The 23,462-nt window shown below is 50.3% G+C and overlaps 1 protein-coding gene across 2 annotated transcripts in view; it reads left to right on the forward strand.

The window, feature by feature from the left end:
* WNT5B (Wnt family member 5B) overlaps nucleotides 1-23,462 on the forward strand; it is a 71,694-nt gene that overhangs the window by 46,465 nt on the left and 1,767 nt on the right. For both annotated transcript variants that reach the window (XM_075343610.1, XM_075343611.1), the window contains exon 4: nucleotides 20,383-20,675. In XM_075343610.1, coding sequence (XP_075199725.1) covers nucleotides 20,383-20,675 — 293 coding nt within the window. The remainder of the gene's footprint in view (nucleotides 1-20,382; nucleotides 20,676-23,462) is intronic.

The following is a 23,462-nucleotide window of genomic DNA, read 5'->3' on the forward strand; positions in this document are numbered from 1 at the left end:
CCTGCTCCAGTCCTTGAAAGCGCAGGACCAAAGGCACCAGGAACAGATGGTTCTCCTGGCCAAGGCGATCCGTGCTGGACCGGCAGCAACAAACCCGGGATTCGGTGATGACAGCAGCGTCCGGAAAGCGGTGAGACAAGCGTTGCAAAAGATGACCCCGGGGGATGATGTGGAAGCGTTCCTGGCGGTGTTTGAGCGGGTGGCTGAGCGGGAAAAGCTGCCGACCCCCCAGTGGGCTGAGGTATTGTCGCCCTATCTGACGGGGGAGCCCCAGAAGGCGTACCTGGACCTCTGTACCGAGGACGCCATTGACTATGTGACCCTGAAAGCCGAAATACTGGCTCGGTTGGGGGTGAATACCTATGTACGGGCTCAGCGAGTAAATCAGTGGTTCTATGAGGAAGCCAAACCCGTACGCTCCCAGGCCTATGATTTATTGCATCTCGTAAAAAAGTGGTTGCAGCCTGACACTCTGAGCCCGGCGCAGATGGTGGAAAGGGTAGTGGTGGATCGCTTTGTGCGCACTTTACCCATCACCATTCAACGGTGGGTAGGACAGGGCGACCCGAGTACCCTGGACCAATTAGTGTCCCTGGTAGAGCGGCATGTGGCTACGCAGGACTTGATACGGGACACTGAGACTTTGCGTACCGCCCGTCGGTCCGGCCCCTCCAAGCCTAGGGCCAAGGACCCACCGCCGACACCGGTGCAGGAGTCCGCTACTGTCCCATCGGAAGCCGCGGCCGCCGTCCCTGAGGTCCGGAGGATCCAGTACCCTAAACGACAATTCGTCAAGGGAGTGTCCTTCCCTATTAGATGTTGGCGGTGCCAGCGGGTGGGACATATGGAAGCCCAGTGTCCACTTACCACGGAGCCCATGGACTGTGGTGTCACCCGGCGGGGTTCAATGTATGCCCAGGTGGTGTGTACCGCTGACCTGGGCTCCCCAGAGACTGAGCCCCACTTGTGCCAAATACAGGTGAATGGGTGTCCGGTTACAGGCTTGTTGGATTCCGGGAGCTTAGTGACACTTGTGCGATCAACCCTAAGGGCTAAAGTAAAGGCCACAGGACGTACCGTGGGGGTGGTGTGCATACATGGGGACCGCCGAGACTATCCCACAGGGACTGTCACCCTCACAGCACCTTGCGGTCAGGTGCAACATGAGGTGGGACTTATTGACACTCTTCCCTATGACGTGATCCTAGGAAGGGATCTGCCGTATTTTTGGTCATTATGGAAGGGACCTCCTAAGTCCCCTCAGAGATTGGTCAGTCCGGGACCTGAGCCCTACAATCCTGAATCCGGGACGCCTGCCGTAGGGGTTCCCATGATAGGGTCAGAACGGGAACCCGATAGGTCGCCCCTAGAGGTATTGGCAGGAGAGGCTGAGACGGTCGAACCCATCCCGGACTTGGAGGCATCCCCGGATACGTTTGGGACAGCCCAACTCCAGGATCCTACATTAATACATGCCCGGAGTCGGGTGACAGTAGTTGATGGGGTGGCACAGCTACCCGGTGCTCAGGTAAGGTACCCCCATTTCGCTCTTAAACAGGATTTACTCTACCGGGTAGATGAAATACGGGGCGTGGGGGTAGAGCAGTTGGTGGTGCCCCAGCCGTATCGACGGCGGGTCCTCGACTTAGCTCACAAACACCTGATGAGTGGCCACCTAGGGGTCAAGAAAACGCAGGAGCGAATATTGCAAAGGTTCTATTGGCCCGGGGTCTTTGGGGAGGTAAAACGGTTCTGTGAAACCTGCCCGGAGTGTCAGCTTACCGCACCCCTGGCCCACTTTCGCAGTCCGTTGGTACCGTTACCCATTATAGAAGTCCCGTTTGAACGGATAGGGATGGATTTGGTGGGACCCCTCGTAAAGTCTGCTCGAGGGCACCAACACATCCTAGTGATCGTTGACTATGCCACCCGGTATCCAGAGGCGATACCTCTCAGACATACTGCAGCAAAGCTGATAGCTCGGGAGTTGTTTGCTGTGTTCTGCCGGGTGGGGTTGCCCAAGGAGATCCTTACGGATCAGGGAACCCCATTCATGTCTAAAGTGACAAAAGAGCTATGCCGGCTACTCCAGATCAAGCAGTTGCGTACGTCGGTGTATCATCCTCAGACGGACGGTTTAGTGGAACGATTCAACAAAACCCTGAAAACCATGCTCAAAAGGGTGATTTCCAGAGACGGGAAAGACTGGGATATGATGCTTCCCTATTTGATGTTTGCCATACGAGAGGTGCCACAGGCATCCACGGGGTTTTCGCCCTTTGAGTTGTTATACGGGCGACATCCCCGGGGATTGTTGGACCTGGCAAAGGAAACATGGGAGCAAGAGCCCACCCCCCATAAAAGTGTGATTGAACACATTTTAGGAATGCAGAACCGCATAAGCGCGGTCATGCCCATTGTGAAGGAGCATTTACAGGAGGCTCAGGCCGCGCAAAGCGGTCGCTACAATAGACAAGCCACCATGCGGACCTTTAAACCCGGGGATCGGGTGTTGGTATTGATCCCCACGGCGGAGAGTAAATTCCTGGCTCAGTGGCAAGGCCCCTACGAGATAAAGGAAAGAGTCGGGGTGGTCAACTATAAAGTATTGCAGCCCGGTAGGCGGAAACCTGAACAAATATACCATGTCAACCTGTTAAAACCGTGGCAGGAACGGGAAAGCCTGATGGTTGATTTTTCCCCCTCTCCCTCCTCTTCGGGTCGTTCACATCCGGCTTCAGCGACCTCCGGAGAGGACGAACCGGAAGTAAGGATCGGAGAAGCCCTCACCAAGCAACAGAGGCGAGAGGCCAGACGGCTGGTTCAGCAGAACCCCGATGTCTTCTCCGAGCTGCCCGGTAGGACCAGTCTGATACGACATGACATTGTCACCGAGCCTCACCAGAAGGTACGCCTGAAGTCATACCGGGTACCGGAGGCTCGAAGACAAGCCATATCGGAGGAAGTGAAGACAATGCTACGCCTGGGGGTCATCGAAAAATCCCGGAGTGAATGGGCTAGTCCCATTGTCCTAATACCAAAACCTGATGGCTCCTTAAGGTTCTGCAATGACTTTAGGAGATTGAACGAAATATCCAAGTTCGATCTCTACCCCATGCCCCGGGTGGATGAGCTGATTGATAGGCTGGGACAGGCGCGATATTTTACCACGCTCGACCTGACCAAGGGGTACTGGCAGGTGCCACTGACTGAGTCCGCCAAGGAGAAAACCGCTTTTGTTACGCCGGAGGGTCTCTTCCACTATGTTGTCTTGCCTTTTGGGTTACACGGCGCTCCAGCCACGTTCCAGAGGTTGATGGACTTGGTGCTGGAACCCCACCAGGCGTATGCATCAGCGTACCTTGACGACATCATTATTTACAGCTCCGAGTGGCAGACCCACTTGGAACAGGTACAAGCGGTGGTGGACGCGCTTCGAACAGCCGGATTGACAGCCAATCCCAAGAAATGTGCGTTGGGACTCACGGAAGCCCGCTACTTGGGCTACGTGATAGGCCAAGGAGTGATTAAGCCCCAAATTAACAAGGTTGAGGCGATCCAGAAGTGGCCTAGACCCCTGACCACGAAGCAGGTTAGGGCCTTCCTGGGTATCGTGGGGTACTACAGGAGGTTTGTCAAAGATTTTGCGGGACTATCAGCCCCCTTGACGGACCTTCTCAAAGGCAAGAAGTCCGTCATGGTGCGCTGGACTCCGCAGGCCGAGGACTCCTTCCGGGCCTTGAAGGGGGTCCTGTGCGGACAGCCCGTTCTTGTCAACCCTGATTTCCGGAAGGAGTTTATTGTACAGACTGACGCCTCTGAGGTCGGCCTGGGGGCAGTGCTGTCTCAGGTGGTTCAGGGGGAGGAACACCCCGTCACCTTCTTGAGTAGGAAGCTCACCCCTCCCGAGCGGAATTATAGCGTAGTGGAGAAGGAGTGCCTGGCGATTAAGTGGGCCTTGGAGTCCCTACGCTATTACCTGCTGGGACGGCAGTTTCGCTTGGTGACGGATCACTCTCCACTGGTCTGGATGAGGTCCGCCAAGGAACGGAATGCCCGGGTTACCCGGTGGTTCCTTTCTCTGCAGAACTTCCGGTTTACGGTTGAACACCGGGCCGGTAGGTTGCTGGGCAATGCCGATGCCTTGTCCCGCGGCCCATGTTTGATGGCGGGAGTTCAACCCCGCACGCTTGAACTGAGGGGGGGGGTATGTGAGAAGGTGACCGGGGTTATCTATGACGGCCGTTATGTCTCACCCCGGTTGTGCTCACTTCATGATAGAAAGCAACTCCACTCCAGGGTTCATGCTGTTTCCCTACAGACTGAACGAAGGGTTAAAAGGAAACAGGACCAAGGGCGGGGTGTGCCTGGTGGGAGGGAGTGAATACAACTTCCTGAGTTTCTGCCGGAGAGGCACATATGTATTGTAATGGACTCTTGTGACTATTAAACCGGCTGTTATGAACCTTGATGCCTGGATCCCGTGTCTTCTGCTGCGCAGCCGACCACGCTACCTCACAATATATACACTGCACAGTACCACTTCTCTTGTCCTGTATACTGGGTGTAATCCTCAGTACCTGTATTATTCTGTATATATACACTGCACAGTACCACTTCTCCTGTCCTGTATACTGGGTGTAATCCTCAGTACCTGTATTACTCTGTATATATACACTGCACAGTACCACTTCTCCTGTCCTGTATACTGGGTGTAATCCTCAGTATCTGTATTATTCTGTATATATACACTGCACAGTACCACTTCTCCTGTCCTGTATACTGGGTGTAATCCTCTGTATATATACACTGCACAGTACCACTCCTCCTGTCCTGTATGCTGGGTGTAATCCTCAGTATCTGTATTATTCTGTATATATACACTGCACAGTACCACTTCTCCTGTCCTGTATACTGGGTGTAATCCTCAGTATCTGTATTATTCTGTATATATTCACTGCACAGTACCACTTCTCCTGTCCTGTATACTGGGTGTAATCCTCTGTATATATACACTGCACAGTACCACTCCTCCTGTCCTGTATACTGGGTGTAATCCTCAGTATCTGTATTATTCTGTATATATACACTGCACAGTACCACTTCTCCTGTCCTGTATACTGGGTGTAATCCTCTGTATATATACACTGCACAGTACCACTCCTCCTGTCCTGTATACTGGGTGTAATCCTCAGTATCTGTATTATTCTGTATATATACACTGCACAGTACCACTCCTCCTGTCCTGTATACTGGGTGTAATCCTCAGTATCTGTATTATTCTGTATATACAGTTAGGTCCAGAAATCTTTGGCCAGTGACACAATTTTGGCGAGTTGGGCTCTGCATGCCACCACATTGGATTTGAAATGAAACCTCTACAACAGAATTCAAGTGCAGATTGTAACGTTTAATTTGAAGGTTTGAACAAAAATATCTGATAGAAATTGTAGGAATTGTCACATTTCTTTACAAACACTCCACATTTTAGGAGGTCAAAAGTAATTGGACAAATAAACCAAACCCAAACAAAATATTTTTATTTTCAATATTTTGTTGCGAATCCTTTGGAGGCAATCACTGCCTTAAGTCTGGAACCCATGGACATCACCAAACGCTGGGTTTCCTCCTTCTTAATGCTTTGCCAGGCCTTTACAGCCGCAGCTTCAGGTCTTGCTTGTTTGTGGGTCTTTCCGTCTTAAGTCTGGATTTGAGCAAGTGAAATGCATGCTCAATTGGGTTAAGATCTGGTGATTGACTTGGCCATTGCAGAATGTTCCACTTTTTAGCACTCATGAACTCCTGGGTAGCTTTGGCTGTATGCTTGGGGTCATTGTCCATCTGTACTATGAAGCGCCGTCTGATCAACTTTGCGGCATTTGGCTGAATCTGGGCTGAAAGTATATCCCGGTACACTTCAGAATTCATCCGGCTACTCTTGTCTGCTGTTATGTCATCAATAAACACAAGTGACCCAGTGCCATTGAAAGCCATGCATGCCCATGCCATCACGTTGCCTCCACCATGTTTTACAGAGGATGTGGTGTGCCTTGGATCATGTGCCGTTCCCTTTCTTCTCCAGTCTTTTTTCTTCCCATCATTCTGGTACAGGTTGATCTTGGTCTCATCTGTCCATAGAATACTTTTCCAGAACTGAGCTGGCTTCATGAGGTGTTTTTCAGCAAATGTAACTCTGGCCTGTCTATTTTTGGAATTGATGAATGGTTTGCATCTAGATGTGAACCCTTTGTATTTACTTTCATGGAGTCTTCTCTTTACTGGTGACTTAGAGACAGATACACCTACTTCACTGAAAGTGATCTGGACTTCAGTTGATGTTGTGAACGGGTTCTTCTTCACCAAAGAAAGTATGCGGCGATCATCCACCACTGTTGTCATCCGTGGACACCCAGGCCTTTTTGAGTTCCCAAGCTCACCAGTCAATTCCTTTTTTCTCAGAATGTACCCGACTGTTGATTTTGCTACTCCAAGCATGTCTGCTATCTCTCTGATGGATTTTTTCTTTTTTTTCAGCCTCAGGATGTTCTGCTTCACCTCAATTGAGAGTTCCTTAGACCGCATGTTGTCTGGTCACAGCAACAACTTCCAAATGCAAAACCACACACCTGTAATCAACCCCAGACCTTTTAACTACTTCATTGATTACAGGTTAACGAGGGAGACGCCTTCAGAGTTAATTGCAGCCCTTAGAGTCCCTTGTCCAATTACTTTTGGTCCCTTTAAAAAGAGGAGGCTATGCATTACAGAGCTATGATTCCTAAACCCTTTCTCCGATTTGGATGTGAAAACTCTCATATTGCAGCTGGGAGTGTGCACTTTCAGCCCATATTATATATAGAATTGCATTTCTGAACATGTTTTTGTAAACAGCTAAAATAACAAAACTTGTGTCACTGTCCAAATATTTCTGGACCTAACTGTACATACACTGCACAGTACCGCTTCTCCTGTCCTGTATACTGGGTGTAATTCTCAGTGTCTGTATTATTCTGTATATATACACTGCACAGTACCGCTTCTCCTGTCCTGTATACTGGGTGTAATCCTCAGTATCTGTATTATACTGTATATATACACTGCACAGTACCACTTCTCCTGTCCTGTATACTGGGTGTAATCCTCAGTACCTGTATTATCCTGTATATATACACTGCACAGTACCACTTCTCCTGTCCTGTATACTGGGTGTAATCCTCAGTATCTGTATTATTCTGTATATATACACTGCACAGTACCACTTTTCCTGTCCTGTATACTGGGTGTAATCCTCAGTACCTGTATTATCCTGTATATATACACTGCACAGTACCACTTCTCCTGTCCTGTATACTGGGTGTAATCCTCAGTATCTGTATTATACTGTATATATACACTGCACAGTACCACTCCTCCTGTCCTGTATACTGGGTGTAATCCTCAGTATCTGTATTATACTGTATATATACACTGCACAGTACCACTCCTCCTGTCCTGTATACTGGGTGTAATCCTCAGTATCTGTATTATACTGTATATATACACTGCACAGTACCACTTCTCCTGTCCTGTATACTGGGTGTAATCCTCAGTACCTGTATTATTCTGTATATATACACTGCACAGTACCACTTCTCCTGTCCTGTATACTGGGTGTAATCCTCAGTACCTGTATTATTCTGTATATATACACTGCACAGTACCACTTCTCCTGTCCTGTATACTGGGTGTAATCCTCAGTACCTGTATTATTCTGTATATATATACACTGCACAGTACCACTTCTCCTGTCCTGTATACTGGGTGTAATCCTCAGTATCTGTATTATTCTGTATATATACACTGCACAGTACCACTTCTCCTGTCCTGTATACTGGGTATAATCCTCAGTATCTGTATTATTCTGTATATATATACTGCACAGTACCACTTCTCCTGTCCTGTATACTGGGTGTAATCCTCAGTATCTGTATTATTCTGTATATATACACTGCACAGTACCACTCCTCCTGTCCTGTATACTGGGTGTAATCCTCAGTACCTGTATTATTCTGTATATATACACTGCACAGTACCACTTCTCCTGTCCTGTATACTGGGTGTAATCCTCAGTATCTGTATTATTCTGTATATATACACTGCACAGTACCACTTCTCCTGTCCTGTATACTGGGTGTAATCCTCAGTATCTGTATTATCCTGTATATATATACACTGCACAGTACCACTTCTCCTGTCCTGTATACTGGGTGTAATCCTCAGTGTCTGTATTATTGTGTATATACACTGCACAGTACCACTTCTCCTGTCCTGTATACTGGGTGTAATCCTCAGTATCTGTATTATCCTGTATATATATACACTGCACAGTACCACTTCTCCTGTCCTGTATACTGGGTGTAATCCTCAGTGTCTGTATTATTGTGTATATACACTGCACAGTACCACTTCTCCTGTCCTGTATACTGGGTGTAATCCTCAGTACCTGTATTATGCTGTATATATACACTGCACAGTACCACCTCTCTTGTCTGGGGTGCAGGGGGGCGAGCCGGTGCTGGTTTGGGGTAACACTACCACTTTTGGCATCTGCTGAGTCTGTGTTAGTATAGTGGGGTCTGTCCCTGGCCGCGGCCCCCACCGCCCCCTCCCCCATCATTAGCAGAACATCTCCCCTTTGATTTGAGGTGTGAGGTCTCATTGTCTGGATCTTTTTGAAATGGAGAGGAGACTTGTAGAGTCTCAGGCCACATAATAAAGATAGGTGTTAAAGGGCCCCCCCCCCCCTGCATTCCTAATCCTATGATGGGAGGGGGCAGGGATTACTGGCACCATCATTACTGCAGCGGTCACTCACTTTCTTCTTTTTACAAGACTAATAAGCAGCTCAGAAGATGCTGGTGGCTCCTGAAGAACCTGATAGAGACCCTCCTAGCTGTCCATGACCGTACACCCCTCCCCCCATATAGACTGAGACCACCATAGTCTGCTGTGCCAGGGTCTCAGATGGGACAGAGTTATTTTTCCAGTACTGGACAATTTTCCCTCTAATTCACACCTGGGGCAAATATTCTCCCAGCACCCGGACCCTCCCTCGCTGCAGCCTGAGGGGTCCCAGTCCCTTATCAGTCCCTGATGTTTGGAGGCTCCTTTATCACCACAGTCCTGTTCCCTGCGATTCCTGCCTGTAATCAGCCCTAAGGCGATGTGCGCACTAGAAAAGTGATTTTTCTCAAGAAAATGTCTTGAGAAACTTCTGAGAGTTGAAGATTACCGCACCTGCCGTAAAAATCCGCACCAAAACCGCGGGGAAAACGCATGCGTTTTTGCCGCAGGTTGGTCCCTGCGGTTTTTTTATGCTAAACTTCAATAAATAATATAGATAATAGATAGACAGATAATCGATAGAGGGAAAAATGGATAGATGAATAGATAGATGAGAAAGACCTATATAATGTCCCACCCCCCTGCATATTCTAAGCTGGTACCCTTTGGTGACTTTCATGTGGCACTAAGGTGCCTAGCCTTGTATTTAGCCAAAAAATAAATAAATAATTAAAAAAAAAACGACGTGGGGCCCCCCCCTATCTTTTGTAGCCAGCTAGGGTAAAGCAGACGGCTGCAGCCTGCAGACCACAGCTGAGGGCTTCACCTTGGCTGGTAATCCAAAACAGAGGGCACCCCACGCTGTTATGTTACATTAAATAAATAATTTAAAACAAAAAACGTGGGGTCCCCCCATATTGGATCACCAGCCAAGGTAAAGCGGACAGCTGGGGTCTGGTATTCTCAGACTAGGGAGGTCCACTGTTATTGGACACTCCCCAGCCTAAAAATAGCAGGCCGCAGCCGCCCCAGAAGTGGCGCATCCATTAGACGTGCCAATCCTGGCGCTTCGCCCCAACACATCCCGTTGCCCTGGTGCGGTGGCAAACGGGGTAATATATGGGGTTGATGCCAGATGTGTAATGTCACCTGGCATCAGGCCCTGGGGTTAGTGATGTCACGCGTCTATCAGATACCTGACATCACCAACCCAGTCAGTAAGAAATAAAAAATAGACAACAAAAAAAGTTTTATTTGAAAAAAACACTCCCCACATTCCCTCTTTCACCAATTTATTGACAAGAACAATCAAATCCAGGTCCGGCGTAATCCAATAAGGGGGGAGGAGACGATCCATACCATAGTTACTGTCCCAGTCAGTGAAGAACAGAATGTTCCCCATTGGCTGGGAGAGCAATGCAGTGACCTGAGCTAACATCAATATGTCAGTCCAGGTCACTGCAGGGGATGACGAGCGCTGCCATCAGGAGGATAGATGAGATCGTTACCTGCTGTGATGATCTCCTGCAGTCCTGCCATCCACTCTGTCACTGCCTTCTATGCCCGCCGCGTTGTCAGCAGTATCGCGAGAGCCCGTGACGTCACCGCTAGTGACAGTCTCGGGCCGCGGGCATAGACGGCAGTGACAGCGGTGACGTCAGGAGGCAGGAGATCGTCACCGCAGGTAATGATCTCACCTCACCTCCTGACAGCAGCGCTCGGCATCCCCGCGGCTGCACGCACTGCAGAGTGACAGGCTGCTGACACTGCGGGCAGACACTGACACTGCTGTGCGGGCAGCTGCGGGGCTGGGGCGGGACACAGACTGCACGGGCACCTGGAGGTCACACGGAAGCGCTTCTGTGCGGCGTCCAGGGAGTGTGACATGTGTGTTACTCTGCTCCGCTTCCTCTTCCTGTCATAATGACATCACTTCCTGCAAAACCGCAGGCAGCGATGAGCATTACCGCAGGTAAATCGCGGCTATACCGGGGGTCACCGCACATCATTTGCTACCTGCGGTATACCCCCGGAATTTCGCGATTACATTACAGTTAATGGAGTGAAATACCGGGGGTACCTGCGGAAAAGAAGTGACATGCACATTTCTCAAGAAAATCTTCACAAAGAATTTTCTTGTGAAAAAATCGCAGCGTGCACAGATATTTTTTTTCCCATAGGTTTTGCTGGGAAATGTCTGCACAAAGATTTCTCAAGAAATTTCCGCAGCAAAACCGCGGGTAAAACGGCCTAGTGCGCACATAGCCTAAACCACACTCTCTACAGGATTCCCACCCAGATAACCCGGCACCAGGGGTCTCCACCCGCACGTCCAACAGTGGCCACTCGATGGCAGCACCGAGTCATCTCATTGACTGATACAGGAAAACAGGTTTGTAGCTGAAGCCCCCAGGGGGTCTCCCAGTGCCCCTCAGCCAGTGTCAGTACCAGGGCAAAGAAGACTTTATCTCTAATGACTACTGATATCAGCTCCAAAAATGCTGAGACTGTGCCCCGAGGTGTAAACGTATCTGTATCTGATGTGTTCTACATCATGTCTGCACCACATGAAAGGGCCAAGATACTAAACAGGTAATGTATGTCACTAACACCAGAAGTCCCAGCATGACCTTCACTATCTTATCATGTATCTCTGTATACAGGGAGCTCCCCCTAGTGGTGGCTGCAGACAGGATCTTATCATGTATCTCTGTATACAGGGAGCTCCCCCTAGTGGTGGCTGCAGACAGGAGCTTATCATGTATCTCTGTATACAGGGAGCTCCCTCTAGTGGTGGCTGCAGACAGGATCTTATCATGTATCTCTGTATACAGGGAGCTCCCCCTAGTGGTGGCTGCAGACAGGATCTTATGTATCTCTGTATACAGGGAGCTCCCCCTAGTGGTGGCTGCAGACAGGATCTTATCATGTATCTCTGTATACAGGGAGCTCCCCCTAGTAGTGGCTGCAGACAGGATCTTATCATGTATCTCTGTATACAGGGAGCTCCCCCTAGTGGTGGCTGCAGACAGGATCTTATCATGTATCTCTGTATACAGGGAGCTCCCCCTAGTGGTGGCTGCAGACAGGATCTTATCATGTATCTCTGTATACAGGGAGCTCCCCCTAGTGGTGACTGCAGACAGGATCTTATGTATCTCTGTATACAGGGAGCTCCCCGTAGTGGTGGCTGCAGACAGGATCTTATCATGTATCTCTGTATACAGGGAGCTCCCCCTAGTGGTGGCTGCAGACAGGATCTTATCATGTATCTCTGTATACAGGGAGCTCCCTCTAGTGGTGGCTGCAGACAGGATCTTATCATGTATCTCTGTATACAGGGAGCTCCCTCTAGTGGTGGCTGCAGACAGGATCTTATCATGTATCTCTGTATACAGGGAGCTCCCCCTAGTGGTGGCTGCAGACAGGATCTTATCATGTATCTCTGTATACAGGGAGCTCCCCCTAGTGGTGGCTGCAGACAGGATCTTATCATGTATCTCTGTATACAAGGAGCTCCCCCTAGTGGTGACTGCAGACAGGATCTTATCATGTATCTCTGTATACAGGGAGCTCCCCCTAGTGGTGGTTGCAGACAGGATCTTATCATGTATCTCTGTATACAGGGAGCTCCCCCTAGTGGTGGCTGCAGACAGGATCTTATCATGTATCTCTGTATACAGGGAGCTCCTCCTAGTGGTGACTGCAGACAGGATCTTATCATGTATCTCTGTATACAGGGAGCTCCCCTAGTGGTGACTGCAGACAGGATCTTATCATGTATCTCTGTATACAGGGAGCTCCCCCTAGTGGTGGCTGCAGACAGGATCTTATCATGTATCTCTGTATACAGGGAGCTCCCCCTAGTGGTGGCTGCAGACAGGATCTTATCATGTATCTCTGTATACAGGGAGCTCCCCTAGTGGTGACTGCAGACAGGATCTTATCATGTATCTCTGTATACAGGGAGCTCCCCCTAGTGGTGGCTGCAGACAGGATCTTATCATGTATCTCTGTATACAGGGAGCTCCCCCTAGTGGTGGCTGCAGACAGGATCTTATCATGTATCTCTGTATACAGGGAGCTCCCCCTAGTGGTGGTTGCAGACAGGATCTTATCATGTATCTCTGTATACAGGGAGCTCCCCCTAGTGGTGGCTGCAGACAGGATCTTATCATGTATCTCTGTATACAGGGAGCTCCCCCTAGTGGTGGCTGCAGACAGGATCTTATCATGTATCTCTGTATACAGGGAGCTCCCCCTAGTGGTGGTTGCAGACAGGATCTTATCATGTATCTCTGTATACAGGGAGCTCCCCCTAGTGGTGACTGCAGACAGGATCTTATCATGTATCTCTGTATACAGGGAGCTCCCCCTAGTGGTGGCTGCAGACAGGATCTTATCATGTATCTCTGTATACAGGGAGTTCCCCCTAGTGGTGGCTGCAGACAGGATCATATCATGTATCTCTGTATACAGGGAGCTCCCCCTAGTGGCGGCTGCAGACAGGATCTTATCATGTATCTCTGTATACAGGGAGCTCCTCCTAGTGGTGGCTGTAGACAGGATGTTATCATGTATCTCTGTATATAGGGAGCTCCCCCTAGTGGTGGCTGCAGACAGGATCTTATCATGTATCTCTGTATACAGGGAGCTCCCCCTAGTGGTGGCTGCAGACAGGATCTTATCATGTATCTCTGTATACAGGGAGCTCCCTCTAGTGGTGGCTGTAGACCGGATGTTATCATGTATTTCTGTATATAGGGAGCTCCCCCTAGTGGTGGCTGCAGACAGGATCTTATCATGTATCTCTGTATACAGGGAGCTCCCCCTAGTGGTGACTGCAGACAGGATCTTATCATGTATCTCTGTATACAGGGAGCTCCCCCTAGTGGTGGCTGCAGACAGGATCTTATCATGTATCTCTGTATACAGGGAGCTCCCCTAGTGGTGACTGCAGACAGGATCTTATCATGTATCTCTGTATACAGGGAGCTCCCCCTAGTGGTAGCTGCAGACAGGGTCTTATCATGTATCTCTGTATACAGGGAGCTCCCCCTAGTGGTGGCTGCAGACAGGATCTTATCATGTATCTCTGTATACAGGGAGCTCCCCCTAGTGGTGGCTGCAGACAGGATCTTATCATGTATCTCTGTATACAGGGAGCTCCCCCTAGTGGTGGCTGCAGACAGGATCTTATCATGTATCTCTGTATACAGGGAGCTCCCCTAGTGGTGACTGCAGACAGGATCTTATCATGTATCTCTATATGCAGGGAGCTCCCCCTAGTGGAGGCTGCAGACAGGATCTTATCGTGTATCTCTGTATACAGGGAGCTCCCCCTAGTGGAGGCTGCAGACAGGATCTTATCGTGTATCTCTGTATACAGGGAGCTCCCCCTAGTGGTGGCTGCAGACAGGATCTTATCATGTATCTCTGTATACAGGGAGCTCCCCCTAGTGGAGGCTGCAGACAGGATCTTATCGTGTATCTCTGTATACAGGGAGCTCCCCCTAGTGGAGGCTGCAGACAGGATCTTATCGTGTATCTCTGTATACAGGGAGCTCCCCCTAGTGGTGGCTGCAGACAGGATCTTATCATGTATCTCTGTATACAGGGAGCTCCCCCTAGTGGTGGCTGCAGACAGGATCTTATCATGTATCTCTGTATACAGGGAGCTCCCCCTAGTGGTGGCTGCAGACAGGATCTTATCATGTATCTCTGTATACAGGGAGCTCCCCCTAGTGGTGGCTGCAGACAGGATCTTATCATGTATCTCTGTATACAGGGAGCTCCCCCCTAGTGGTGGCTGCAGACAGGATCTTATCATGTATCTCTGTATACAGGGAGCTCCCCCTAGTGGTGACTGCAGACAGGATCTTATCATGTATCTCTGTATACAGGGAGCTCCCCCTAGTGGTGGCTGCAGACAGGATCTTATCATGTATCTCTGTATACAGGGAGCTCCCCCTAGTGGTGGCTGCAGACAGGATCTTATCATGTATCTCTGTATACAGGGAGCTCCCCCTAATGGTGGCTGCAGACAGGATCTTATCATGTATCTCTGTATACAGGGAGCTCCCCCCTAGTGGTGGCTGCAGACAGGATCTTATCATGTATCTCTGTATACAGGGAGCTCCCCCTAGTGGTGGCTGCAGACAGGATCTTACCATGTATCTCTGTATACAGGGAGCTCCCCCTAGTGGTGGCTGCAGACAGGATCCTATCATGTATCTCTGTATACAGGGAGCTCCCCCTAGTGGTGGCTGCAGACAGGATCTTATCATGTATCTCTGTATACAGGGAGCTCCCCCTAGTGGTGGCTGCAGACAGGATCTTATCATGTATCTCTGTATACAGGGAGCTCCCCCTAGTGGTGGCTGCAGACAGGATCTTATCATGTATCTCTGTATACAGGGAACTCCCCCTAGTGGTGGCTGCAGACAGGATCTTATGTATCTCTGTATACAGGGAGCTCCCCCTAGTGGTGGCTGCAGACAGGAGCTTATCATGTAGCTCTGTATACAGGGAGCTCCCTCTAGTGGTGGCTGCAGACAGGATCTTATCATGTATCTCTGTATACAGGGAGCGCCCCCTAGTTGTGACTGCAGACAGGATCTCATCATGTATCTCTGTATACAGGGAGCACCCCCTAGTGGTGGCTGCAGACAGGATCTTATCATGTATCTCTGTATACAGGGAGCTCCCCCTAGTGGTGACTGCAGACAGGATCTTATCATGTATATCTGTATACAGGGAGCTCCCCCTAGTGGTGGCTGCAGACAGGATCTTATCATGTATCTCTGTATACAGGGAGCTCCCCCTAGTGGTGGCTGCAGACAGGATCTTATCATGTATATCTGTATACAGGGAGCTCCCCCTAGTGGTGGCTGCAGACAGGATCTTATCATGTATCTCTGTATACAGGGAGCTCCCCCTAGTGGTGGCTGCAGACAGGATCTTATCATGTATCTCTGTATACAGGGAGCTCCCCCTAGTGGTGGCTGCAGACAGGACCTTATCATGTATCTCTGTATACAGGGAGCGCCCCCTAGTGGTGACTGCAGACAGGATCTTATCATGTATCTCTGTATACAGGGAGCTCCCCCTAGTGGTGGCTGCAGACAGGATCTTATCATGTGTCTCTGTATACAGGGAGCTCCCTCTAGTGGTGGCTGCAGACAGGATCTTATCATGTATCTCTGTATACAGGGAGCGCCCCCTAGTGGTGACTGCAGACAGGATCTTATCATGTATCTCTGTATACAGGGAGCTCCCCCTAGTGGTGGCTGCAGACAGGATCTTATCATGTGTCTCTGTATACAGGGAGCTCCCCCTAGTGGTGGCTGCAGACAGGATCTTATCATGTATCTCTGTATACAGGGAGCTCCCCCTAGTGGTGACTGCAGACAGGATCTTATCATGTATCTCTGTATACAGGGAGCTCCCCCTAGTGGTGGCTGCAGACAGGATCTTATCATGTATCTCTGTATACAGGGAGCTCCCCTAGTGGTGACTGCAGACAGGATCTTATCATGTATCTCTGTATACAGGGAGCTCCCCCTAGTGGTGGCTGCAGACAGGATCTTATCATGTATCTCTGTATACAGGGAGCTCCCCCTAGTGGTGGCTGCAGACAGGATCTTATCATGTATCTCTGTATACAGGGAGCTCCCCCTAGTGGTGGCTGCAGACAGGATCTTATCATGTATCTCTGTATACAGGGAGCTCCCCCTAGTGGTGGCTGCAGACAGGATCTTATCATGTATCTCTGTATACAGGGAGCTCCCCCTAGTGGTGGCTGCAGACAGGATCTTATCATGTATCTCTGTATACAGGGAGCTCCCCCTAGTGGTGGCTGCAGACAGGATCTTATCATGTATCTCTGTATACAGGGAGCTCCCCTAGTGGTGACTGCAGACAGGATCTTATCATGTATCTCTGTATACAGGGAGCTCCCCCTAGTGGTGGCTGCAGACAGGATCTTATCATGTATCTCTGTATACAGGGAGCTCCCCCTAGTGGTGGCTGCAGACAGGATCTTATCATGTATCTCTGTATACAGGGAGCTCCCCCTAGTGGTGGTTGCAGACAGGATCTTATCATGTATCTCTGTATACAGGGAGCTCCCCCTAGTGGTGGCTGCAGACAGGATCTTATCATGTATCTCTGTATACAGGGAGCTCCCCCTAGTGGTGGTTGCAGACAGGATCTTATCATGTATCTCTGTATACAGGGAGCTCCCCCTAGTGGTGACTGCAGACAGGATCTTATCATGTATCTCTGTATACAGGGAGCTCCCCCTAGTGGTGGCTGCAGACAGGATCTTATCATGTATCTCTGTATACAGGGAGTTCCCCCTAGTGGCGGCTGCAGACAGGATCATATCATGTATCTCTGTATACAGGGAGCTCCCCCTAGTGGCGGCTGCAGACAGGATCTTATCATGTATCTCTGCATACAGGGAGCTCCCCCTAGTGGTGGCTGCAGACAGGATCTTATCATGTATCTCTGTATACAGGGAGCTCCCTCTAGTGGTGGCTGTAGACAGGATGTTATCATGTATCTCTGTATATAGGGAGCTCCCCCTAGTCGTGGCTGCAGACAGGATCTTATCATGTATCTCTGTATACAGGGAGCTCCCCCTAGTGGTGGCTGCAGACAGGATCTTATCATGTATCTCTGTATACAGGGAGCTCCCTCTAGTGGTGGCTGTAGACAGGATGTTATCATGTATCTCTGTATATAGGGAGCTCCCCCTAGTGGTGGCTGCAGACAGGATCTTATCATGTATCTCTGTATACAGGGAGCTCCCCCTAGTGGTGGCTGCAGACAGGATCTTATCATGTATCTCTGTATACAGGGAGCTCCCTCTAGTGGTGGCTGTAGACAGGATGTTATCATGTATCTCTGTATATAGGGAGCTCCCCCTAGTGGTGGCTGCAGACAGGATCTTATCATGTATCTCTGTATACAGGGAGCTCCCCCTAGTGGTGACTGCAGACAGGATCTTATCATGTATCTCTGTATACAGGGAGCTCCCCCTAGTGGTGGCTGCAGACAGGATCTTATCATGTATCTCTGTATACAGGGAGCTCCCCTAGTGGTGACTGCAGACAGGATCTTATCATGTATCTCTGTATACAGGGAGCTCCCCCTAGTGGTGGCTGCAGACAGGGTCTTATCATGTATCTCTGTATACAGGGAGCTCCCCCTAGTGGTGGCTGCAGACAGGATCTTATCATGTATCTCTGTATACAGGGAGCTCCCCCTAGTGGTGGCTGCAGACAGGATCTTATCATGTATCTCTGTATACAGGGAGCTCCCCCTAGTGGTGGCTGCAGACAGGATCTTATCATGTATCTCTGTATACAGGGAGCTCCCCTAGTGGTGACTGCAGACAGGATCTTATCATGTATCTCTATATGCAGGGAGCTCCCCCTAGTGGAGGCTGCAGACAGGATCTTATCGTGTATCTCTGTATACAGGGAGCTCCCCCTAGTGGAGGCTGCAGACAGGATCTTATCGTGTATCTCTGTATACAGGGAGCTCCCCCTAGTGGTGGCTGCAGACAGGATCTTATCATGTATCTCTGTATACAGGGAGCTCCCCCTAGTGGAGGCTGCAGACAGGATCTTATCGTGTATCTCTGTATACAGGGAGCTCCCCCTAGTGGAGGCTGCAGACAGGATCTTATCGTGTATCTCTGTATACAGGGAGCTCCCCCTAGTGGTGGCTGCAGACAGGATCTTATCATGTATCTCTGTATACAGGGAGCTCCCCCTAGTGGTGGCTGCAGACAGGATCTTATCATGTATCTCTGTATACAGGGAGCTCCCCCTAGTGGTGGCTGCAGACAGGATCTTATCATGTATCTCTGTATACAGGGAGCTCCCCCTAGTGGTGGCTGCAGACAGGATCTTATCATGTATCTCTGTATACAGGGAGCTCCCCCTAGTGGTGGCTGCAGACAGGATCTTATCATGTATCTCTGTATACAGGGAGCTCCCCCCTAGTGGTGGCTGCAGACAGGATCTTATCATGTATCTCTGTATACAGGGAGCTCCCCCTAGTGGTGACTGCAGACAGGATCTTATCATGTATCTCTGTATACAGGGAGCTTCCCCTAGTGGTAGCTGCAGACAGGATCTTATCATGTATCTCTGTATACAGGGAGCTCCCCCTAGTGGTGGCTGCAGACAGGATCTTATCATGTATCTCTGTATACAGGGAGCTCCCTCTAGTGGTGGCTGCAGACAGGATCTTATCATGTATCTCTGTATACAGGGAGCTCCCCCTAGTGGTGGCTGCAGACAGGATCTTATCATGTATCTCTGTATACAGGGAGCTCTCCTAGTGGTGACTGCAGACAGGATCTTATCATGTATCTCTGTATACAGGGAGCTCCCCCTAGTGGTGGCTGCAGACAGGATCTTATCATGTATCTCTGTATACAGGGAGCTCCCCCTAGTGGTGGCTGCAGACAGGATCTTATCATGTATCTCTGTATACAGGGAGCTCCCCCTAATGGTGGCTGCAGACAGGATCTTATCATGTATCTCTGTATACAGGGAGCTCCCCCTAGTGGTGGCTGCAGACAGGATCTTATCATGTATCTCTGTATACAGGGAGCTCCCCCTAATGGTGGCTGCAGACAGGATCTTATCATGTATCTCTGTATACAGGGAGCTCCCCCCTAGTGGTGGCTGCAGACAGGATCTTATCATGTATCTCTGTATACAGGGAGCTCCCCCTAGTGGTGGCTGCAGACAGGATCTTACCATGTATCTCTGTATACAGGGAGCTCCCCCTAGTGGTGGCTGCAGACAGGATCCTATCATGTATCTCTGTATACAGGGAGCTCCCCCTAGTGGTGGCTGCAGACAGGATCTTATCATGTATCTCTGTATACAGGGAGCTCCCCCTAGTGGTGGCTGCAGACAGGATCTTATCATGTATCTCTGTATACAGGGAGCTCTCCCTAGTGGTGGCTGCAGACAGGATCTTATCATGTATCTCTGTATACAGGGAGCTCCCCCTAGTGGAGGCTGCAGACAGGATCTTATCATGTATCTGTATACAGGGAGCTCCCCCTAGTGGTGGCTGCAGACAGGATCTTATCATGTATCTGTATACAGGGAGCTCCCCCTAGTGGAGGCTGCAGACAGGATCTTATCATGTATCTGTATACAGGGAGCTCCCTCTAGTGGTGGCTGCAGACAGGATCTTATCATGTATCTCTGTATACAGGGAGCTCTCCCTAGTGGTGGCTGCAGACAGGGTCTTATCATGTATCTCTGTATACAGGGAGCTCCCCCTAGTGGTGGCTGCAGACAGGATCTTATCATGTATCTCTGTATACAGGGAGCTCCCCCTAGTGGTGACTGCAGACAGGATCTTATCATGTATCTCTGTATACAGGGAGCTCCCCCTAGTGGTGGACTTTTCCAGTCTGTCTTTTGGCTACATGGTGATGTTTTCAATAGTCTTGATGTCACCGCTGTGGAGGGCGATTACTGACTGACCCCTTATTCCTCTCGTTTCCGTCTTCATTCGCAGGAAGCAGAGAAGCCGCCTTCACATACGCCATCAGCGCAGCCGGAGTGGTGAACGCCATCAGCCGCGCCTGCCGCGAGGGGGAGCTGTCGACCTGCGGCTGCAGCCGGACGACTCGTCCCAAAGACTTGCCCCGGGACTGGCTGTGGGGCGGCTGCGGGGACAACGTGGAGTACGGCTATCGCTTCGCCAAGGAGTTCGTAGACGCCAGAGAAAGGGAAAAGAATTATCCCAAAGGGTCAGAGGATCAGGCCAGGGCACTAATGAACCTCCAGAACAACGAGGCCGGACGGCGGGTGAGTCGCCACTGCTATGTCGGTCAGCCTATCGCTCTCTGTTTTCAGCCATTTATGGCTAACTGTAGCATTTTTCACAGGTTTTCAGTCTCTAGACTTTTTTTCATTTACTGACAGCAAGCAGAGATATTGAAAATGGAGAAGGAATAAAGCAATGTGTTGAGTGTGGGATGTTGGAGGCGGCCGGCGGAAGGTGAGAGGCCGGCACCTGTTGGGGGTCCCCGCAGCACCCGATCAGTGGATTCAGCTGCCGGACAAACAAAAGGCGTTCAGCTGACACAACACCATGCGGAGGGGGGGGACCCAGATAATGTGACGGACCCTCGGAAAGATAAACACAGGACCAGGATACGGGGTACAAGTCCCCCAGGGTGCAGCTCGTGTAAAGTAAGTTCCGAAACACGGGCGGCTCCTTGTGTCCGGGGGTCACGGCCCGAGTACGGACCACTCAGATCGGAAAACAGTCTATTAGTAAAGTGCATTTTACAGATGCTGTGGCCAGCAGGTCAGGAATGTCAACCGCCACGGGGTCTCCAAGCCCCCCCTGCCCATAACCCAAGCTACAATCTCACCTACAGCCCCCCCTCACACCTCCCGGAGGCACATATGTCGGGGGCTCATTCCCATTCTCCCTCCTCTTGACTTTATGGCCCCTTCTTCTCTTGGGGTATGCTCTCTGTTGTTCTAGCACTTCCTTTCTTTTCAGTTGCCCCCCCTCCCCCCACACACACACACATCATAGCCATTAACTGCGGACCCCCAATCCTGTCCCTAGCCCCCTCCCTGTTTGTCTTACCTCAGGGATCCTCCTCCCTTGTTTGACTTTCAGGATCTCATCTAGCGACCAAGTGATACCAAGTTCAAAAGGCCACGAGCCGGGGCCACGGCCACAATGTGCGTCCTCCGGATACATTGTAACGACCCTTCAGAAACACAAAGACACTTGGTTACAATGTGATGAAATAAAAGGGGAACGCAGCATTTAGCGTCAACGTCCTCCTCCCCGATACAAGACCTTGACATTACGGGGGCGACCGGATTGTGGTTTTTAGGGAGGGGATCAGCTCTGTGAATGAAGACCCCAGAGCTCTATGGACTCCAGCCTGGGAGCTAGCTGACCCCGGGCCGGTCTGCACCCCCTGCCTCCGAGATCTAAGACCCCCCGGAGGTGACCTAATTGCTAAGTTCCTACATGAGGAAATAATCCTTTTTATATGGAAATAGTGAGAGGTCTCGGAGCAGACGCAGATAAGAGACCAAATCTGACATCCTCCATTACCTGTGCAATAGAGACAGTGGATCCCACCACCGAGACCCCCACTGATGGGGGCTAAGGTCTCGGGATCTGCCTCGGGGCCGGACACTCATTCAGCTCCTCCTGGCTGTGGTCTTGCCCCACTTAGGTTATCGGCAGCAGAAAGCCGGATCCCACCAATGTGTCTCTAGGAGATCAGAGGCCATAAGTACGGGACCCCCACCAATCTCTATTATGGAGCAAGACCACCATAAAACAAGCGACTTGAGACCCTCATTGGTCTTACAATTATCGCCCGTTCACAGGAGACGGAAATAAACCGAAAACTTTCCGCAACTTTCTCAAGAGATTGTGTTTAATTTTCTTGCCATTTTCAAGACCTGCGCTTGCTGTCAGTGAATGGAGACATAAAGTGAATTTCGGGACTGAGCGAGTCCTTCTTACAGAATTTAGTGTTTACTATTAGATAACTATATAATTATAGCGTGTATATACTGCTAGTGATGGATGCGGTCTGGACGCAGGGCTGGGCCCGGACCAAGACACCGTGCCCTCCGCCGCTGCTGCGCCGTACCCTCCGCCGCTACTGCGCCGTTCCCTCCGCCGCTGCTGCGCCGTGCCCTCCGCCGCACCGTGCCCTCCGCCGCACCATGCCCTCCGCCGCTGCTGCGCCGTGCCCTCCACCGCTGCTGCGCCGTGCCCTCCACCGCTGCTGCGCCGTGCCCTCCACCGCACCGTGCCCTCCGCCGCTGTCTGTATCCTCAGGATGCGGATAGTGATGAACACAATGGTGGAGCAGGGGCCACTGGCTCCATCTTCCACTAATCAGCGTGAGGCACAGCTGACGCCACATCATTACTTGTGCTATGCGGGGCGTCCGTGCAGCAAAGCATCGGGGAAACGGGCGCAAGGGGAGTGTGGGGTGCGGGTTTATTCATATGTGTACAGGCTCATACTCTATATAGGAGGCTATGGGGGGACTCATACTGTATATAGGAGGCTATGGGGGGTCTCATACTGTATATAGGAGGCTATGGGTGTCTCATACTGTATATAGGGGCTATGGGGGCTCATACTATATATAGTGGGCTGCGGGGGCTCATTCTGTATATAGGACCTATGTGGGGCTCAATGTATGTAGAAAGCAATGTGGTGGCTCATACTATATATAGGAGGCTATGCAGGGGTTCATCCTGTAAATAGGAGGCTATGTGGGGGCTCATACTGTATATAGGGGGCTGTATGGTGCTCTTATGGTATATAAGGGACTATGTTGGGGCCCATCCTATATCTACAGGGGGCTATGTTGGGGGGCTCATGCTGTATTTAAGATGATGTGTGGGGGCTTACAGTGTATATAAAGGGGCTATGTGGGCGGCTGATCCTATATTCAGGGGGCTATGTGGGGCTAATACTGTATATAGGGGGCTGTGTGTAAGGTAATACTGTATATAGGGGGCTGTGTGTAAGGTAATACTGTATATAGGGGGCTGTGTGTAAGGTAATACTGTATATAGGGGGCTGTGTGTAAG

The sequence above is a fragment of the Anomaloglossus baeobatrachus genome, chromosome 4 (assembly GCF_048569485.1).
Source record: "Anomaloglossus baeobatrachus isolate aAnoBae1 chromosome 4, aAnoBae1.hap1, whole genome shotgun sequence".
In the NCBI taxonomy this organism is placed as follows: domain Eukaryota; kingdom Metazoa; phylum Chordata; class Amphibia; order Anura; family Aromobatidae; genus Anomaloglossus; species Anomaloglossus baeobatrachus.